At 39.9% G+C, this 21,633-nt stretch overlaps 3 protein-coding genes across 3 annotated transcripts; 1 reads left to right on the top strand and 2 right to left on the bottom strand.

Moving 5' to 3' along the window:
* Window positions 1-725: 725 nt before the first annotated feature.
* On the bottom strand, window positions 726-6,773 carry LOC115374835 (patched domain-containing protein 3-like). Its single transcript, XM_030073979.1, has 4 exons — window positions 6,054-6,773; window positions 5,841-5,962; window positions 5,462-5,607; window positions 726-2,242 (listed from the first exon to the last, which is right to left on the bottom strand). The coding sequence occupies exons 1-4, from the start codon at window positions 6,771-6,773 to the stop codon at window positions 726-728; spliced, it is 2,505 nt and encodes an 834-aa protein (XP_029929839.1).
* A 1,879-nt stretch (window positions 6,774-8,652) lies between these two features.
* Window positions 8,653-12,804, bottom strand: LOC115374836 (patched domain-containing protein 3-like). Its single transcript, XM_030073980.1, has 4 exons — window positions 12,085-12,804; window positions 11,872-11,993; window positions 11,554-11,699; window positions 8,653-10,175 (listed from the first exon to the last, which is right to left on the bottom strand). Exons 1-4 carry the CDS (start codon window positions 12,802-12,804, stop codon window positions 8,653-8,655), a joined length of 2,511 nt encoding a protein of 836 aa, XP_029929840.1.
* A 1,063-nt stretch (window positions 12,805-13,867) lies between these two features.
* Window positions 13,868-20,067, top strand: LOC115375560 (ras-related protein Rab-18-like). The gene is made up of 7 exons (XM_030075004.1): window positions 13,868-14,075; window positions 14,491-14,546; window positions 14,696-14,757; window positions 15,762-15,834; window positions 16,345-16,463; window positions 17,514-17,580; window positions 18,344-20,067. Exons 1-7 carry the CDS (start codon window positions 14,008-14,010, stop codon window positions 18,514-18,516), a joined length of 618 nt encoding a protein of 205 aa, XP_029930864.1. The 5' UTR covers window positions 13,868-14,007; the 3' UTR covers window positions 18,517-20,067.
* Window positions 20,068-21,633: the final 1,566 nt, after the last annotated feature.

The following is a 21,633-nucleotide window of genomic DNA, read 5'->3' on the forward strand; positions in this document are numbered from 1 at the left end:
TCAGCTACTGTCCTTAACAAGCAAAAAGGGAATACAAGGTAAAATGGTAAATGCTAAATGTCACAAGTTGAGCATTAAGTATGATAAAGCTTATTTAACCTAATATATGGATCGCAAATTACCTTTCTTTGTATCAGTCAATAGTATCAATAACTCAATATTGTCAACTCAATACTATATTTTGAGCTTGAAGGTTTATTCACAGGTTGTGCTTCCATCTGGTTATTACTGCTATCTCCTGTTGTGACAGTACTTCCCTCATCAGAGAGGGTATCCAAAATTGGATTCAAATTGGACAGTGATTCTGCTAATGGTCTTTGTTGGTGGGAATCAGTTTTCTTCTTCTGAATCTCTTTTCTTCTCCTTTTGTTGTTTTAAGATTTTCTTGGGTTGATGGTGAGCCTGAGGGTTGGTTCATAGGCTGTGTTACTGCCTGGTTATTGCTGCTATCCTCCTGTCTGACAGCACTTGTGTCTGATTCATCACAGGGAGCAGACATTCCAGAACATGCCCAAAACAGTGTCAGAAACACCGGGATAAACACTAAGCCATGGAGTAACCCAAAAGTACTTCTGCATGCACACAAAAATAAAATAACAAAAATTATTGCAATTATTCTTAGCAGGAAATCAAAACTCAAAATGTAATGCAAAGAATCACATATTTAACATAATTTCCTACATACCCAGATAAAACTAAAAGTTGGATGCAAAGAATCTACATCCTTAACATTTCCTACATATTCCAAACAACGTCAGAAACACTGGGATAAACATTAAGCCATGGAATAACCCAAAACCAATCACCAGAAACATGATCTTGAAGAATGTCCTAAAGACGTAACCAGCTGATATGGAGAGCACCACCACCCCTAAAATGGTCGACACTGCACCTTGAAGTACTGGATAGCCTAAGTGGGCCACAGCATCCTGAGCTTTTTCATTCACATCATCCTTAGAGCTGGACACAAAAGAGTAAGAGATGTGGGCTGAGAAATCTACGGAAAAGCCAATACACATGACCAGGTTGATCATGGAAATGGAATCCAAGTTCACCCCCCACAGAGCCATGAATCCCATCACACCAACAATAACTGAACAAATTGCAAAGGCCACCCAGAGGGAACAGAGGACGCTGGGTATCAGCATGAGTGAGATGACCAGCATCACAACGGCAGCCACCAGGATGGTTACAATGGTGTCTTGCAAAATGACAGTGTACTGATCAAAGTAGATGAAAGCAGGGTGGTACACCAGAAGCTTAACTTCACATTGCTCTGCCGTTTTCCTAAGGCCAATCAACGTATCCTTGGTGGAGGTTTCATTGACTATTTGAATGAAAAAGCGAGAAGCCTGAATCTCATTGTCGGAGGTAAAGTTGATGTCTTGTCTGAACATAGGACTGCGGTCCAGGAACTCCGGCAGGTGGCGTTGGAAAGCCTGTTGAGAGTTTATATTGAGACTAGCAGCATTTGCATATTGTTGAAAGGAAAGGAACCAAGCAAACGTGTTGTTAACATAATTCAGATTTTCAAAATTGTCAATGCATGAACTGAGATTCTTTTGGTCATCTTCACTCCAGTAATGTAAGGGCTGCTTCACAGCCACCATCACACTAAGGCTATATTCAGAGAAGTGCAGGCTTTGGTCATCGTAGTAATCAATTATGTAGGAACCATCTAAAGCCAGGTTGCTGATATCTAGTCCCTCCTCTAAAGTATAACATCCATAGATGCTCACAGCCAGATATCCAGCATAGATGACAAGTACACAAAGTTTAATCCATTTTTGGGTCAGAAATGGGCCATAGAACTTCTTGAAGAAGTGGTTCATTGGATGCATTTTCTCCATGTTAGTTTTTGGATCATAGCTCCCACCATCACACCAGAAAGTGAAGCATTTTGACTTATCACTTGGTAGGTCGTAAGGGATAACAGAACAGGTGAACCAGTGCCTATTCTTCTCTTCCCTCTGTCCATTCAAAGCCATTAAAGCACCCAGGAAAGTGATGTTGTATAAATAGCAGAAAACAACAGAGAGCCCGCCATAGAGACAGAAGGCTTGGACTGAGTGGAAGGTTGAGGTGTAGCCCAGGAAGAGAGCCAGAGCATCAGTCAGGGTGGTGATGGTGATGGAGACAGCGGCGTCCTTATAGGTATCAGCGAGACGTTTGGGAACTCTGTCAAAAAAATTAGTCCTCTGCCAGCAGGAGACCATGATGAACATATCATCAATTCCAATACCTTCAATACGAAAAGTCATAAGAGGAAGAGATTAGAACAAACATGGTTACCAGGAACACTACTTATGATCTTTAGTTTGTGAAATAAGCAGAAACAATGCATATAAAAAATGAGTCTGTCATCACAATATTATCACCCATGATGTTGATCTGACATTCACAATATTGTTGCTATGAACACAGAGTGAAAACAATCATTAGCATGGAGTCAGCTGATGAAACAAGATAATGAGACATGGACATATTTCATTACAATAATATATGGCCCTTTATTCTGATCTTTAAAAAAAGAGATCAGAATAAAGGGTGACATTAAGGGCCCTATCTTGCGCCAGAGTCCCTAAACCCGTTATTTGGGGATTTCGTATTGCTTTAAAACAGTCTTTCCTCTAAACAGTCTGTATGAGTAATATACTCAGTCCATTCCGACAGCGTCCCGGTATCAGTCCGACCGCGTGCGTAGCGTGGCTCCATCGGGGCGTGCATTGAAGCCGCCTTGGCGTGCTCTTGTAAAAGCCCAAATGGGATAGCGGGTGGTCCTGAGCACCCGCTATTCGCTTTCCCTAAAGTGTGTGCTCAAGATAGCAATTGTAGGGAAAGCGCATAAAACACGCCCACAGACACACCTCCAGGCGCAAATAACGGAGTCGGCATAATGTATAGCGGGTAGCGTGGGCGCAAGATACCGTTTAGGGAAGCTGCTAAATGTGCAATTTACGGGTAGCAGGTAGTGGCAACGGATAGCGGGTGGCACAAGATAGGGCCCTAAATGTCCAAGATACAGTTAGGTCCACAAGTATTTGGACAGTGACATGATCATTTTGCCCTTGTACACCACCACAGTGGATCTGAAATGGAGTGATCAAGACATGATTGAAGTGCAGAGTTTCAGCTTTAATTTAAGGGGTTGGACAAAATATGGTATTAACCTTTTAGGAATTGCAGCCAGTTTTATACATCGTCACCCCATTTTTCAGAGGCTCAAAAGTAATTGGATTCTTGACTAAAAAGCAGTTTCATGGCCAGGTGTGATGGCCTTTTCCCTTGTTATTCCATGATAAATTAAGAAAATAAAAGGTCTGGAGTTCATTCCAAGTGTTTGCATTTGCATTGTTTATCAGAACTCTCAACATGCAATCCAAAGAGGTGTCTATATAGGTGAAGGAGGTCATCATTAGGCACAAAAAATCAGACAAACAGTCTAGTATGGTGAACAGCATGAACTGATGGAGCCACTTGGATAAGGGGCGAAATCTCTTCTAGACATATATAACTAAGTCTTGTTGACCTGATTCAATTTCCTTGAGAAGCTCTCAGACAGATAGCAACAACTTTAGGAGTAGCCAAATCAATGGTTTGGTATATCCTGAAAAAGAAAGAATGCACTGATAAGCTCAGCAACACCAAAAGGCCCGGAAGACCATGGAAGACATCTAAGGTGGATGACCGAGGAATTCTTTCCCTGGTGAAGAAAAACCCATTAATCATGTTGAGTGAAGTCAGAAACACTCTTGAGGAGGTAGGTGTATCATTGTCCAAATCTACAGTCAAGAGACGTTTGCGAGAAAATAAATACAGAGGGTATACAGCAAGGTGCAAACCACTGGTGTCACAACAGAAAGGCCAGATTAGGCTTTGCGCACACACACACACACACACACACACACACACACCACACCACTCCCAGTCCAGCCCTGCGTGTATGGCTGCCAATGGAACTGGGTCACCAGTGTTTATTGATGATGTGATTGCTGATGGAAGTAGCAGGATGAATTCTGATGTTTATAGGTCTATACTGTCTGCTCAGATTCACTCAAATGCCATTAAACTGATAGGACAATGCTTTACAGTGCGGATGGACCCAAAACATGCTGCGAAAGTAAACCAAGAGTTACTGAAAGCAAACAAGTGGAATATTCTTCAATAGCCAAGTCAGCCTCCAGACCTCAACAGAACAGAGAAATGTTTTTCACTTGCTGAAGACCAAACTGAAGGCCAAAAGACCCACAAAAAAGCAGCAGCAGCTGAAGGCATCTGCAGTAAAGGGTTTGATAGGGAGATACTCTCAATGGAGGAAACTCAGAATTTGGAGACCTTGTCTATGGGTTCTACACTTGAGGCAGTCATAGACTGCAGAGGATTTTCCTCCATATATTGAATAGAATCCTAATAATTATAGTTATGTATGTTGTATATCATTTGTCCAATTACTTTTGAGCCTCTGAAAATAGGGTGACAATGTATAAAACTGGCTGTAATTCCTAAAAGGTTAATGCCATATCTTTCTTCAACCTCTTAAATTAAAGCTGAAAGTCTGCACTTCAATCACATCTCGATTACTCCATTTCAGATCCATTGTGGTGGTATACAAGGGCAAAATTATAAATATTGTGTCACTGTCCAAATACTTATGGACCTTACTGTTTTTGCTGTATTTGTCAGATTTCATGCTATACTGGCATTATTAGAGTGGTTTTGTTGTTTATTTACCAAGACATTCAATGACTAGTTCAGCTCCATTTACATTTGGGATAATTTTTGCTGTTTATGGTTTCTAAGTCATCCAATGAATGTCATTTTTTTCTTTTCGTTTCAAATTTTTCACTTGTCAGCGGTGGCGTGCACAGGATTTTTGAAGGGCAGGGGTGTCTGGGGGCGTGTCCCCCTGGGAGAAAATTTTTGAAAATTGTACATTTAAATCCATCAATCTGGTGCCTTTTGAAAGCAAAATCAAGCTAAATAGAATAACAGTGGTGCTCCGACCTATAGGTCGAGGGCTATGTGAAAATACAGGTGCAAAAAAACCTCATGAATTGCAACTCTACTGTGACCAAATACATAGGAGCAGCGGCATTTTTAACCAAGAGGGCACTTTAGCGTGGCATTTTCAGTCAAGAGGGCACTAGGGGTGCAGCGTTTTCAACCAAGAGGGCACTTTAGCGCGGCATTTTCAACCAAGAGGGCGCTAGGGGTGCAGCGTTTTCAACCAAGAGGGAACTTTAGTGCAGCATTTTCAACTAGGAGGGCATTTTAGCACGGCGTTTTCAACTAAAAAAAAAAGGGCACTTTAACGCACAATTTTCAACCAGGAGGGCAGCACCCCCCCTGTGCACGCCACTGCTTGTCAAGCTGTATGTGTGCAATTTCTCTTTCTCTGCAGCACTTTCTTGTATTGAGTCAAACTTAAACAGTGTACGGTTGACCTGGATGTTCCACCTACCCAGTATCATGAAAGGGCAGGAGGCAACTGTTATGACGAAAGGCTGGCCAATCAACAGCAACATGCCAAAACTGGACAGGATCGTTAGAGCTGTGACAAACACTCCACCATATGCCACCCACACCTTATTCGTCACATTATCCAGCCTGTGGAAGGTAAAAAAAGTGCCACTCAGTTACACAACACAAAGAATTGTTTCTGTTTTGAATGATAGATTTTAATTTTTGGGAGGATTTTTAATATGGGAACACATAACTTGATTTGCCCTTGCTGAACTTTATAATGAATTTCCTTCAATCTTTTTGACTGAGAATTTACAACATAGACTTTTCATACTAAATTGTCATGATAGCAGATTTTGGCAAACAGTGTAACCGACCTCCAGCATGACATGATAGAAAATGTAATGGCAATGGTGTAGGTGATGGCGAAGAGGGGGGTGACTGCATCTGGAAATTTCTCAATTTCCCACTGCATTGACATGGACGTGGAGTATGACACCTAGAAAGAATACCAAATACTTAACAGATTTGAAAAAACAATTTGAAAAAGCATTTAAATTTATATTTTAACACACTGCATTTCTCCTTACCTTAGTGGAAGTTGTTGATACATTTGAGAGCAGATTCAAAAAGTCTTCCAACCACCGGTCTGTTTTTGTTTTGTTGTCCTCTTGTAAATAGTAACGGAGTTGTATGGCCTGAGCACTTTCAACAACCGAGTTCTCTTTGTTTAATTTCACACTGCCCAGACTGGCATACAAGGCAACACGCTGAGACTTATAGTAATACCATGGAAATGTCAAACTGACGAGGTCTATATTGCTGGCGGTGTAATCAATAATATCCAGAATGTCATTAGAGTAGCAATTTCCTTCCACTCTAGCACAGAGATTCACATATTCAAATGGTTTGTTGTCAAATGACACTACCATGGTCCTAACTTTACGATCCAGGTCTAGTATCTCCTGAAGTGATTCCACTGTCAGAACATTGCTGTCACTTGTGGCTATGAAAGTTGCAAAAGTCCCATCTGTGCTCAGCCTTAAATTAGAAAACATCGAATTATTTTCTGGGAAATTCTCTTGAATGTATCTTCTTTCCATCTTGGCTTTTCCATTAACAGGCGTGAACTGCTCCTCGATGTCGTTGGACATCCTGTCCGTGATAAAATAAAATCCACTCCCCAGCCCTGCTGAGAGGACAAGAGGGGTAATGAAGAACCACCACGGGTGACATCCAACAAAATGGCCTAACTTTTCTAAACCGAGGCTTAGGGGCCTCTCTATGCAATCCATGTGGCATTTTCCCATCGCTGTAGAACTTCAGTTTTCTTTCTGGAACCGAGATTTTTGGCTGAAAATTTGTCCAGAAGCTGCTGCAGAGAATATCCACCTTTTATACAGAAGTAGAGCTTGCTGCTCCTTACCTCTGTGATGTCAAATTGAGAGAGCTGTGTGTAATCACACTCTATATTTATATCTATATTTATCTATATTTGTGATTTGTGAAGTGCAAGTGTGCGTGTACTGAGATGTTTTACAAACCTTTCAATAAGTATTTGTATAATGTGGGCAGGCGTGGCAGTGAACTTTGTACCAACTTCAAAAGATAATAGATCTCTGTTGTGTCTAGATTGTGGGTGGGCCATGTGATGTTCCATATAAATCCAGATGTGTCCTAATTATAATGGATGTTTTCATTTCTGATTTTTGGACATCAGCTTTTGACTCAGTTAATTGTATTAATTATCTAATGTGTTTCTAGGGATAATCATTTTCTCTATTATTTTTAAATGTGCCATAGTCTTGATGCACATTATTGTTGTTATCATGTGTGCCAGTTGGCAACATTATTGATTGTCTGGCCAATCAATAACTTGTACTTCTTAGGGGGAAAATACAGGTAGATACTTCCTTATTGTCTAGTTTATGCTGACAGCGACCAAGGCAACCAGCATGCAATAAACTGACTGGCAGTAAACTGACTAGACTGATGACATACTTTATTGAGTGCTGGTTACAGTTAAATATTAAAATAAATTCTGGCCACAGTTCCAATATGGAACTGACATGGAATAGTCTGCTGGATTGTCCAATACGATAATGAAAGGTGAACTGTGCAGGTTTATAAGTAGTTTGTCTTCTTTATGAAAGTTCAGTGTAATATATGCAGCCTGTATGGTTAAATATTATTATTGCATTTTTTTTTCAACATTATTATGACATCAAATATTAATCTGAGTCCTCACTTTATTGGATTTTATGAGTAATTACAAATGCACTGGTTTATCAATAAGACAGTTACAGGTGAGAAACATCTGCATTGCATATGGGCCACGTTATGTTTCGTATACAATCCAGATGTTTCTCATTTGTAAATGACGATTCTTTTATGATGATTGGATATACAATGTAGACTCACTTAAATCATATGAATTATATCATCAAAGGAGAGTTTCTAGGATATTATTGATTCACCCTGACAAGTGCCACAAATCCTGTCTCTGAATGCAATAACTAAGGAAGGACCTTTTGGTTTCTTGACCCATGACCTTTCCTCTAGCACCACTGTCAAGCCACACTCAGGGATATTTCATGGATAGATGATACATCTGCTGTTGTTCAGCAACAGCGGATGTTTAAGTATACTATGTATTTATGGAAACCATATTTTTCTCCATAGCCTCCAATTCATACCTCAATTTCCATAGTATTGATTCTCTAGTGATATTTAAATATTTGAATGTGCTATTTTATATATGCCTTGATGCAGTTTGATAACATTATTAAACTCACCTTGAACTTCATACCAGGATATACAGGTTGATATTTTTTTGGGTTTATGCTGAAATGCTCCTATTGGCATGATGGTGGGGTTAGAGGAGTTATATTATCTGTTATTGTACTTTGTATTATATTTTAACACTTTTTTTCTGTGAGTTTTCCCCTCTTCTAGTCGGTTGCCACTGCCAGCACCACACAAAAAACACTGGTATGTGTTCTTCTAGCTTTTAATTTGAAACACTTGCATCAGAGACAAACGCACAAAAATGATTGCAGTTATTCTTAGCATGAAATCAAAACTCAAAATGTAATGCAAAGAATCACATAATTTAGATAATTTCCTACATACCCAGATAGTGTCAAAGACACTGGAGTAAAACTGAAAATTGGATGCAAAGAATCTACATCATTCACAACATTTCTTGCATATTCCAAACAGGGCCAGAAACACCGGGATAAACACTAATCCATGGAATAACCCAAAACTAATCACCAGAAACATGATCTTGAAGAATGTCCTAAAGATGTAACTCCCAGATGTGGAGAGCACCACCACTCCCAAAACAGTGGACACTGCACCTTGAAGTACTGGATAGCCTAAGTGGGCCACAGCATCCTGAGCTTTTTCATTCATGTTGTAGCTAGGGCTGGAGATGAAAGAGTAAGAGATGTGGGCTGAGAAATCTACGGAAAAGCCAATACACATGACCAGGTTGATCATGGAAATGGAATCCAAGTTCACCCCCCACAGAGCCATGAATCCCACCACACCAACAATAACTGAACAAATTGCAAAGGCCACCCAGAAGGAACAGAGGACGTTGGGTATCAGCATGAGTGAGATGACCAGCATCACAATGGCAGCCACCAGGATGGTTACAATGGTGTCTTGCAAAATGACAGTGTACTGATCAAAGTAGATGAAAGCAGGGTGGTACACCAGAAGCTTAACTTCACATTGCTCCGCCGTTTTCCTAAGGCCAATCAACATATCCTTGGTGGAGGTTTGATTGACTATTTGAATGAAAAAGCGAGAAGCCTGAATCTCATTGTCGGCAGTAAAGTTGATGTCTTGTCTGAACATAGGACTGAGGTCCAGGAACTCCAGCAGGTGGTGTTGGAAAGCCTGTTGAGAGTTTATATTGAGACTAGCAGCATTTGCATATTGTTGAAAGGAAAGGAGCCAAGCAAACGTGTTGTTAACATAATTCAGATTTTCAAAATTTGCAATGCATGAACTGAAATTCTTTTGGCCATCTTCGCTCCAGTAAGGTAAGGGCTGCTTCACAGCCACCATCACACTAAGGCTATATTCAGAGAAGTGCAAGCTTTGGTCATCGTAGTAATTGCTTATGTAGGAATCGTCTGAAGCCAGGTTCCTGATATCTAGTCCCTCCTCTAAAGTATAACATCCATAGATGCTCACAGCCAGATATCCAGCATAGATGACAAGTACACAAAGTTTAATCCATTTTTGGGTCAGAAATGGGCCATAGAACTTCTTGAAGAAGTGGTTCATTGGATGCATTTTCTCCATGTTAGTGTTTGGATCATAGCTCCCACCATCACACCAGAAAGTGAAGCATTTTGACTTATCACTTGGTAGGTCGTAAGGAATCACAGAACAGGTGAACCAGTGCCTATTCTTCTCTTCCCTCTGTCCATTCAAAGCCATTAAAGCACCCAGGAAAGTGATGTTGTATAAATAGCAGAAAACAACAGAGAGCCCGCCATAGAGACAGAAGGATTGGACTGAGCGGAAGGTTGAGGTGTAGCCCAGAAAGAGAGCAAGAGCATCAGTCAGGCTGGTGATGGTGATGGAGACAGCGGCGTCCTTATAGGTATCAGCGAGACGTTTGGGAACATCATCCTTAACATGAGTCCTCTGCCAGCAGGACACCATGATGAACATATCATCAATTCCAATACCTTCAATACAAAAAGTCATAAGAGGAAGAGATAATGACAAACATGTCTTCTGACCTTTGGGTTGTGCAGAGAAAACATTGTATACAAAAACATAAATCTGTTGTAACATTATGTTGACCCAAAATCCAGTGTATGGTTGCCATGAACATAGAAAAACCGATCTTGAACATGGTGTCAGCTGACAAAGTAAGATTATATAACATGAAAATATTCCATAAAAAAAAAAAAACACATATTAGTTTTAAAACTCCAAAAAAGTCAAAATAACGGGAAGCATTTGACACCAGGTCAGTTCCTTTTACCTTTGAGACAATAAAAATTTGGATTTTTTGCTGTTTCCTATTTCTAAATCATCCAATTAACCCTAAATGTTTCATCTGAAACATTTGAATAGTGAATGGATAAATTAGGGTTGCACTTGTGGAGTTTCACTGTTTTATTTTCCTCACATTTTGGCGATACAAAACATTTTTGGATCCACGGTCTTCATCAGTGTGTACCAAATAAATGTAATGTACCTCCATTTGAAGGAAGATTGGTTGACAGGTAGGTCAAAGCAGTCAATAATCAAGTAGGCTACATCAAATGTTCATCACACAAATAGTTATCAGTTTATAATGTTTTTAGGTTTTATTTATCTATTTATTTATTTATTTTGTTTGTTTATTTAACAGGGACAGTGCACATTAATCAACAGGGCTGTAGAATAGAGTATGAAAATGTGATTGAAATTACACAGTTACTGAGGTCATTTATAAACATGCAGAACAAATAATAAAATGAAGAAAATAGAACATATATAATATTAATAAAAAACATCTTTCAGGACATCCTTAAAACATGCAACACAGGGACTCATGATACAAGATATGCAAGACAATAAATGCATGAAGACATTAATGTTAATAGAAAAGTAGATTGAATAAGACCACACTGAGCTGCATTGTTAGACAATAACTAGAACATGCAAAGCAGAAGCACAGATACAAAAAGCATGCACAGTATGTAAAATTAGACACAATAAAGGCAAAACCACAGTAAGACATGCATGCAGATACATGAAGGCAGACTGGCAGTAGCAAGATAGCAAGATAGCGACATGTGACAGTAGACAGCAAGAGAAGATCAGCACAGACAGACTGAGGACAGCAAGGTGCGACTAAGTCTTAGTGCTGACAGAACTGAGTACTAATTAACCATTTCTTTAAATGAGATGTAAAAGAAGTATAAGTATCCAGTTCTCTAATAGTTTATTATTAGAGAACATGCATTTTACACCCATTCAGTGTGAATGGGTATAATTTCTCTTTCTCTGCAGCACTTTCTTGTATTGAGTCAGACTTAAACAGTGTACAGTTGACCTGGATGTTCCACCTACCCAGTATCATGAAAGGGCAGGAGGCAACTGTCATGACGAAAGTCTGGCCAATCAACAGCAACATGCCAAAACTGGACAGGATCGCTAGAGCTGTGGCAAACACTCCACCACATGCCACCCACACCTTATTTCTCACATTATCCAGCCTGTGGAAGGTAAAAAAAAAAAAAAAAAGTGCCACTCAGTTCCACCACACAAAGAAGAACTATATATTGAACTGCCTTCAGTCTTTTATTGTACCTACTAAATCAACTGAGGATTTACAACAAGGTCATCTCATAATAAACTGTAGTCACTGACAGCATATGTTTTACCAACCTCCAGCATGACATGATAGAAAATGTAATGGCAATGGTGTAGGTGATGGCGAAGAGGTGGATGACTGAACCTGGAGATTTCTCAAATTCCCACTGCATTGACATGGACGTGGAGTATGACACCTAGAAAAATACCAAATACTTAACAGATTTGAAAAAAACAATTTGAAAAAGCACTTAAATTTATATTTTAACACACTGCATTTCTCCTTACCTTAATGGAAGTTGTTGATATGTTTGAGAGCAGATTCAAAAAGTCTTCCAACCACCGGTCTGTTTTTGTTTTGTTGTCGTCTTGTAAATAGTAACGGAGTTGTATGGCCTGAGCACTTTCAACAACCGAGTTCTCTTTGTTTAATTTCACACTGCCCAGACTGGCATACAAGGCAACGCGCTGAGACTTATAGTAATACCATGGAAATGTCAAATTGACGAGGTCTATATTGCTGGTGTTGTAACCAATAATATCCAGAATGTCATTAGAGTAGCAATTTCCTTTCACTCTAACACAGAGATTGACATATTCAAATGGTTTGTTGTCAAATGACACTACCATGGTCCTAACTTTACGATCCAGGTCTAGTATCTCCTGAAGTGATTCCACAGTCAGAACATTGCTGTCACTTGTGGCTATGAAAGTTGCAAAAGTCCCATCTGTGCTCAGCCTTACACTAGAAAACATCAAATCATTTTCTGGGAAAGTCTCTTGAATGTATCTTCTTTCCATCTTGGCTTTCCCATCAACAGGCGTGAACTGCTCCTCGATGTCGTTGGACATCCTGTCCGTGAGAAAATAAAATCCACTCCCCAGCCCTGCTGAGAGGACAAGAGGGGCAATGAAGAACCACCATGGGTGACATCCAATGAAACAGCCCATCATCTCAAACCAGAGGCGCAGGGGCTTCTCTATGCAGTCCGTGTGGAAATTTGCCATTACTGTGGAAAATCAATTTTTCCTCTAGATTTAGGTCTGAAATCTACAGCAGAAGCCACTTCAGAGAGTTTCTGTGTTACACACTAGAGCTACAGCTCTAGATTCAGATTAACTAGCTGTGGTGAGCACTGTATCACACCCAAATTTGTCTCTCAGGCTGTGTGTGTATGTGTGTGCAGTGGGATGTTTTACAACCCCTTTATTAGGTGGTATTTGCATAATATCAAGGTAGGCCCAGAAGTAGATGCTGAGAACTGACCCTATCAAAGAGTCTACACAAACAAACCACTTGTTGTATGGCTCACTGTTTCCATCTGAATACTAATCATTGTCACTGGTTTCCCGTAGCTTAACCCCCAAATCCCAACTGGTTCCTTTTCGTGGCTGAGGTGATGAAGTGCTCAGTGTTTGGTGAAGCCGCAGAACAAAGGAATGTTGTGTTCTACCTGTGCATCTTTGTTGATACCCTACAATTAAAAAAGTTCTTTGCCTGTGTCAGCTGACTCATTTTCTGAGGTAGCCATCCTACTCTCCTCCACTTCTGCCTGCAGGTAAACTGAGTACCTGACCAATCATTTAAGAGCAAACGAACACATCATCATGCATTTCAAATGTTTTTACCAACCCCGCAAAGACAGACGTGTGTCACATTGACCACTGTGACCATTTTGTTATGTTGCTGGCTAATTACAAAGACACTTTTCTTTTCCTTTTAACAGCACCACTTACATTAATTTCTACTCTCTGTGTTAAGACTAAATAGATAAATCCCACTCTGACTGATTTACTTTAATCAGTTGTTTGTTTCAAAAATGAATGGATTTATAGGGCTAACATTCATTCATGATTCCACTGTTTGGTGTCTTTGGTAAACATCAGAGACTTCAAACCTAATCGGAAATAATCATCATTTTATGATTGCATATATTGTTTAAATTGTTTTAACACGCACATATTATATGCTTTATAAGGTTCAACAGTTAAAATGTAGTGGACGGTGTGGATATAGTTTTTATTTGTGTGACATTTTCATGAAACCCGATAACACGTAAAGCGTCGTGACGTCACGTTTCCAGGACGAGCGGAAGCTGCACCAACAGCAGGCTGACACCGGAGCCGCTAACTGCCTGCAGGCACAACAACAAGTGAAATATCGTTAACAGAGTACTTCCAAGTCCAAGCCAAAGTAGCTCCCAAAAGAATATGGATGAAGACGTTCTGACAACTCTGAAATTGTTGATAATTGGCGAAAGTGGAGTCGGAAAGTCCAGGTTTGTCGCTGTCGGCAGTTAGCTCACAAGCTAGCTAGCCTGTTGTGAATGTTGACAGTGGGGTTGTTGTTGTTCCGCAAACAGCTGTCGGTGCTTCATGTTACTGCTGTTGACCTTGTTACAGGAAGTGCCGCATGCCGTCAGCTGTACCTAACTAATGCAGTTAAATTATGTTAGCTGGTTTTTAAAGTCAGTGTCACTTAGTTGAGTAGCTGTCTCACTGGTAATGCTGATCCTCAGTCGTAAGAGCTGCTTAGTGAACAACAAAGATGTATTGTGGTCTTGTGATTCCACGATGCCGTTCATATACTGTAAAAAACAAAAACAAAAAACAGAGCAATTCGCCAATAGTTTCCCACCCTTATTGTATGCCCATCTCATTTCCATATCTCATATCTTTACTTTCCCCCAACAGTCTTCTCCTGAGGTTCACAGACGATACTTTTGATCCAGACCAGTCAGCGACGATAGGTTTTAAACACACACACACGCACGCACGCACGCACGCACGCACGCACACACATACACTCAAACACACAATCCCTGGAGACTGATAACTTTCTTTATGCTGAACTCCTTTCTGTATCTCTTGCCCTGTTTCTCCTGATTGGTCAATGCAGGTGTGGACTTTAAAGTGAAGACAATTTCTATAGATGGGAACAAAGCCAAGCTGGCCATATGGGTAAGTCCTGTCCTCACAGTGTTGTCCATAGTAGAGGGTGACACGGGAATGGATTTTCGCTCCCGTCCCATCCCACTCCCACAGAAATAATCCCGTCCCGTCCCAGTCTCGAGGCAGAGTAAAATAAAACATCCTGTCCCGTCCAACTCCCGGTCGAATAACTCCCGCTTCCATCCCATCCTACTCAGTTTTTTTTTTCCTTGATGGGGTTATTCTTTAGAATTTGATTTTATGCTCTCCCCATCCCTTTTAGATTACTTTGTGTTCTACTGGAATTTTAATTCAAACCATATGGAACAGTGTATCTGGTAGCCTCATATAGGGAGGGATGCATTGCCTTAATTTAAACAACAAAAATACCTTCACTAAAGGGCACAAAACATAAATAACACATGGCCTGTGGGCCCCAATAGTTTTTCTGGCTCTTTTGGAGGTCAGTTAGAGTCAAAAAAGAAAAGAAAAAAAAAAAATACAGTAAATGGGTCACGCCATGCCCACCTTAGTTGAATATAAACCCAAACATTGCATATCATGTTGTAGTTAATCTATTTATAGACAGCATTTACAGCTATGTTGAACTTTATACAATAAAATCATAAATAAAAACTGGGCTGTTGTTATCATAGTTCCTGCTCCCGCCCACTCCCGCTGACTTTTTTTTCCGTCCCATCTCAATCACGTGGTTAATAGTGTAATGACTCCCATCCTTGGGAATTCCCACGGGAATCCTGTGACCGGTGGAAATCCCGAAAAAATGTCAGCCTCTTGTCCATAGCAGTGATGTCTTGAAAAACGTTGTGAAACATGGGTTTTCACCATAAGATGGCGACATTACATAGTAAGTGTGCAAACAGAAATGTAGAGTGAGACTGGAAGGGGAAGGGGAAAAGGTCCAGTGTCCTCCATGCACGAAATGTACAGTACCTGTCAGCCATAATGTGCTCACTGTGCTGGAGTCTGTCGCTGGTCTGCATTGTGAGTGACTGAGTCTTTGTTTTTTGCAGGATACAGCTGGACAGGAAAGGTTTCGCACCCTGACGCCCAGCTACTATCGCGGTGCACAAGGTGTCATACTTGGTGAGCACTGATGCTTAGTGCCACGTTTTTTATGCCCCCCCCTCCTGAATACAGAATCATGAAAAACACACATGCACAAAGGTTATTACTAATTTAATGAAACAGTCATAGTGGTTGAAATGGGAAAAAAATGTTTAAGCTTTTTTCATTAAGGAATTATATCTTTAAGGAATTATATCTCCTCGACTCAATCTCTCTAAAGATCCCAGTCATCTGTCCTCAGCTCTTATTTTATTTTATTTTATTTTTTCTTTGCACTTCTCTTTTGTCTGATCACTTCAGGTTCACAGGAAAATTGTCAGGGCATTGAGGTTTTTACCTATGACTCTAAGTTTATTGTACTTACGTGTTGGATGAATGCCAGAATTGTAATGCTATAGTTTCTAGATAACGGCAGTCTTACTTTATATAGCTTACCTTTCACATTTTTATGGTTTAGGGGAAAGTCTGTGCTGACAGTAAATATTATTTCCTTCTTCCTCATGCCCTGATTCCCTGTGTCTTCGACAGTGTATGACGTCACGAAACGAGACACTTTCACAAAGCTTGAAAACTGGCTGAATGAACTGGAGACCTATACCACACGCAATGACATTGTAAAAATGCTGGTTGGGAACAAAATCGATCAGGTGAGGTATCTGTTTGTGCTGGTGCCAAATTTCATTTCCCCATCAGTCTTATCTCTCCTACAGTTGTGTGATAGCTGTTAAAAGCCAGGCTGTGTAAAAGATCAAAGGTGATTATCTCTTTGTGTTGTTACTGGGAGCTTTGGCAACACAAATCCCTTTCACACTTACTAATCTTTAAAGCAAACAAGGACACCATACATCTCCAGGAATACACAAGAAGCATTTTGTAGATATGCTATTCTCACTTGTTGGTTTTTTTGAAAGCCTTTTTTTCTGTAGAGTGTATATTCCACATTGGGGATGTCATGAGAACCGATACTTCAGTACCAAGTCGATGCCAATAGGCCAAAAATATAACGGTAGCTGTTTTTCTATGGTATTATAGGTATCATAGGTACCACATGTATTTATTTAGATTAAGTATTTATTTAGATGTAGCCTTCAGCGGGCTGTAACATATTCCTCCGGGACTGACGGGGGCAGCATACATACGATTTATGCTTGTTCAAGCGTGCGCCAAAGAGGGGATAAGCACACATGAAAGATGGAGTGGCAGCTCTGCCTCGGCTTGTCTGAAAGAAACACAGAGAGTCGTGTGGAAGGATTTTGCATCTGAGGTGGATGCTTAAGAGATAAGAAATTTGCAAAACAAGTTTCCTGTTAAATAGTTGTTTCTTTTTCTAATTATGTAGAAGCCTACTTATTTTTTCCATATTTTTCTCATATTGCTGCTGGATACTGCAGCTGAAATTCTGTGCAGTCTAAAAAGTTGTTGTTAAAGCATAGGAGACTTATTGTTTGTTCTAAATGCTTGAAGGCTTAAATACTTGAATGTTCAACAGACATAATAAAGGTGTGTATGTTGAAGTAAACAGGATTTTTTTTTTTTTTTTTTTTTTTTTTTGCCGCGGTATCAAAACAGGTATCGAGAATTGTGGATATTCACTGGTATTGGTATCGACTACTGAATTTCTGGTATCATGACAACCCTATTCCACATAGCCTACATGTGCAGGATTGGAGGAAGCTAAATGTCTATTTGATTTTCAGGACAACCGTGAAGTGGACAGAAATGAGGGCTTGAAATTTGCGAGGAAGCATTCTATGCTTTTTATTGGTATGTATGTCTCAGTAATATCAAGTGTGGTTATTTGTAGTATTAATGTCCCACAGAACCATAATACTGAACTTTATGTTTATCACAGCACTGAACTTGAAAGTCAGAACTGTAATTGTATAGTTGGAACTAGTCAAGACATCACTTAGTATGTCATGAATTTAGTTTGAGTTTGTTGCTTTGTTTATTCTGCTTTGGCATTTTTGAGTCCCCACTGTCAGCATCACATTGAAAGATGTAGCCACTCCAGAAGAACTGCATTATGATTAAAATCTAGCAGTCTTTCATTCATTCAAATCCATGTATACACGTGTTCCTTATTCCCAGCACCAATCTACCCCTCTCTGGGAAATTAGGTTAACATTTCTGTAGAGTTTCCATTTTAGAATGGCTAAATTAAGGGGTTTTGAAAAGGGCTGGGCAAGAAGATGTCATGGATTTTTATCCGCTGTGTGGATGTCTTGTTTCCAGAAAATGCCTCTTGGTTCTTAGATGAAGTCATGTCATACTTTTTATGTCATGTTTGTCAGAGCACAGCCATTTTTTAAAATCCCTGTAATAAGTGTCATGACATTTTTAAATATCACCAAAAGTTAGATGTGTTATGTGAATGTCTTGAGTTTATCAAGAGTTAAAGGTTGAGTTTTCAAGAGTGAACATTGTAACATTTCAGAACTTGCTTGACCATCATGTTGTGATAATGACTTTTACTATCTTTTTGTTGATCGTTGGTGAATCTCAATACTCCTCTTTCTCTGTGCAGAGGCCAGTGCCAAGACCAAGGATGGAGTTGAGTGTGCCTTTGAGGAACTTGTGGAAAAGATCCTCCAGACCCCAGGGCTCTGGGAGAGTGACACCCAGGGTCAGAAGGTCCGTCTGGTGGACCAGCAGCAGCACGGCGGCAGGGCCTGTGGAGGGTATTGCTCAATACCCTAAACCTGGACAGTAGTGAAAATGCACCAGTAAGAATGATAATGGACCATAGATGAAGATGCAAAAAAGAGAGAGGCAGACAGACAGAGAGAGAGAGAGAGAGAGAGTAAAGCAGATGAGTGCTGTTTTAGAGGAGTTTATTGTTGGAGCAGTTTGGCTGGTCGGATGGACTTTGCTGTTTGCACACTTCCTATCAAACCATAATCTGCCATGTGTCACAGTTCATTACTTTCTGTTCGGAACATGAATGAAAAGATCATACAAAAATAATCTCTTGTCGAAGGAAGCACATTAGTTTAAATTAACTTAACCATGCCAAGTATAATACCCCATGCTTGTTTTGAATTTATCATATGGGCAACACTGATTCTGTTGTACTTTAAAGCATCGGGTTAATATATAGTGGCTATAACAGGCACCAATTTGTACTGTAAATTACAATGCATAGCTCGTCAAACTGAATCTGATCTAATCAAGATGGCAACCTTCCTATCCAGTCCCTCCAGCAAAAAGCATGTCTGCACATGATATACACTACAAAGTGTTTCTGTAAAGCTGAAGTATTAGATACTCTACTTAATATATAGATCTGCAAGTGCTATGAAGTACACACCACATTACTTGGACTGAGGGAAATGGGCAAGAGACTTGTTATGTAGGATGTAAAATCCCCCATAAAGCACCTCACCTGTTGCACCTTCTGCACCAGAACACTGTGAATGCTCCCAAAGAAAACATTTCATGAGATGTGTGTGGGTTATCCAGTTACTGACACCAGATTATCCTCACTGTTACCCTAATTATTGTTTATCTAATGTCATTTTCCTCAGCATCTGTAAGTCTGCATCCTTTGCTTCCAAGTGTAAGGATGCTTTGGAACTGATGGATTTCCTGTATTTTTTTTTTTCTCTTTACATGGGAACATGCAATACAACAAATGATGTCTTGTAGCATTGCCTGCAACCAAGCTTGTTTGTCTTGATTGTTGCACGTCCAGACCATAATTTTCACAAATGATTGTCACAAAAGAGAGAGGTTTACAGTGCTGAGAGCTTTTGCAATAAAATATGCAATTTTACTCACTAGAGCTTTCCATTTATTTTACACATCTGCTGCGGCAAGAAAGCAATGAACTGACTTTATTATAGGCTATGATGAGCTTCATGGCACAAAGTGGGCAGTGGGTCCTGTGAGCTTTTGTTCATTCCTTTATATTTTACTGTCTCTGTGTGGTGTAGGGGTCCATGCAGTGTCCTGCTAACATACAGAGGACATGTCTCACATTGTAGCGTTAGGAAATTCCCTGTGGCCCTGTCAGAAATGCCATCATCAAGCCCTGTGCTCTCTCCATCAAGGAGCATTATATCCGCATTATAGTATGGATATGTTACATGGTTGCTGTGTGTTTGAATTCTTTTGTGTTTGTTAGAATTTGTTGATTTGTTTCTCTCCTTTTGTTGTGCATCAGTTTGAATTGCATTATGTCAAAATAAAATCTGCCTTAAAGTTGAATGGCATTCGCTGGTGTTAGTGGTCTCATAACATGGACATTTGTATTGTTTCAAATTGAAATAAATGACAATCTTAAAATACCCCTACCACAGACTAAATATTGTGTTATTGTGATTTAAGAACTGCCACTCGGTGTACATGTTTTGCAGGCCTACCACCTAATCAAAAGCAGGTTAGAGGGGAGATGGTGTGAGGCGGTCTTTCCATAATACCTTGTTGATGACGAGGCTGTTGTACATGCAAGACTGAAAACATTCTTTGCACAAAATGTCACCAAATAGGCAGAAACTGGGACCCAAGTGGAAAAACCCTGGTAAGCATGTTTTAGAAAACTGTGCCAGCGGACAGTGTGTGATTATAAGCTTATGTTCGGTGTCAGGATGTCCCCAGATGGAACAGGATGCTCCCCACAGCTCTCTCTGCAGAGCCAGAGTACCAGACATTCCCTTGAGGTTTATCATGTTCTCTATATTTCCTATATCAAGAGTTTTTTGGCAGGTGACCCCGCACTGAGGTCAGAAAATTCCTGAGATCTCATTTGGCATTTACGTAACGTTTTAACATTTAAAACAGATGAAAATTGTGGGTCTCTCACACTGATGTTAACTGTATGAGAAAATGCAAAAACAAGGTTTTGTTTCTCCGCGGCCAGAATATGGGCTCCTCTTGTGAGCCGTTGTTGATTTTTGTATCACAGTGGTCTGCGTGCAACACAATAGCTGTTGATAGTAGCTTTTCATTACACAGAGTGACATTCACATATGATTTTTCCAGAAATTTTCCAGAAATTTCATTTTGTCTACAAGGGACCTTGGCCTAGCCCATAAAGTTTTATTCTGCTGATTTACTGACATGTATTTCAGCAGATATCAAAAGTTGCTTATTTAAAAAAAAAAAAAAAAAAAAATCAAAGCCTTTTTGATGCCCAAATAAGAGGTTAGGGGTCAGGTTTAGCCACAGAACAGCAGCCCTGGAGCTGGTAAAGTGTCTTGCTCAAGGATACCTCAGCAGGATGGACACTCACTGTTGAATCCCCATCATCCAACATAAAGGACAGTTTCTCCCTCCTGCCCATGTTATAGTCTCCTTACTTTTGAATGTAAATATCAAGATGTTAATGAACCTGCCAGACCTGAAACTGCATAGTGTTTTTTTTTTTTTTTTTTTTAATTTAAACCCACTGGGTACTGTAACATGGAGAGAGCATAAAAAACATGTACAGTTCAGCCACTGTAAAGCAAGAATAAAAAGAGACAGAATGCTCCTAGGGTTTCACATTTAGTTTATTCAAATTGCTGCTGAGATAGTTTAGCATTGGATGATGATCCAGTCTCATGGAAGTTAATATAACTTACTGCAACAAAGAGCAATGGAAAGAAGTAACTGACATATCAACAGCAGAAAATATTCAACTGAGGAAGTTTTTTTTTTTTCCATTTTACAAAATACAAAAATGACTGAAGACATCAACGTTACAAACATTATAAAATAGCTGTCACAGAGGCTTTACAGATATTACAAGGCACTGGTTATTTTAGCAGCTGGTAAATAGCTTACCATGCCTATGTGGAATGACATGCTGTGAGAGCAGAGGCTCACACTAAATGC

Source organism: Myripristis murdjan, chromosome 17, assembly GCF_902150065.1.
Source record: "Myripristis murdjan chromosome 17, fMyrMur1.1, whole genome shotgun sequence".
Lineage (NCBI taxonomy): Eukaryota > Metazoa > Chordata > Actinopteri > Holocentriformes > Holocentridae > Myripristis > Myripristis murdjan.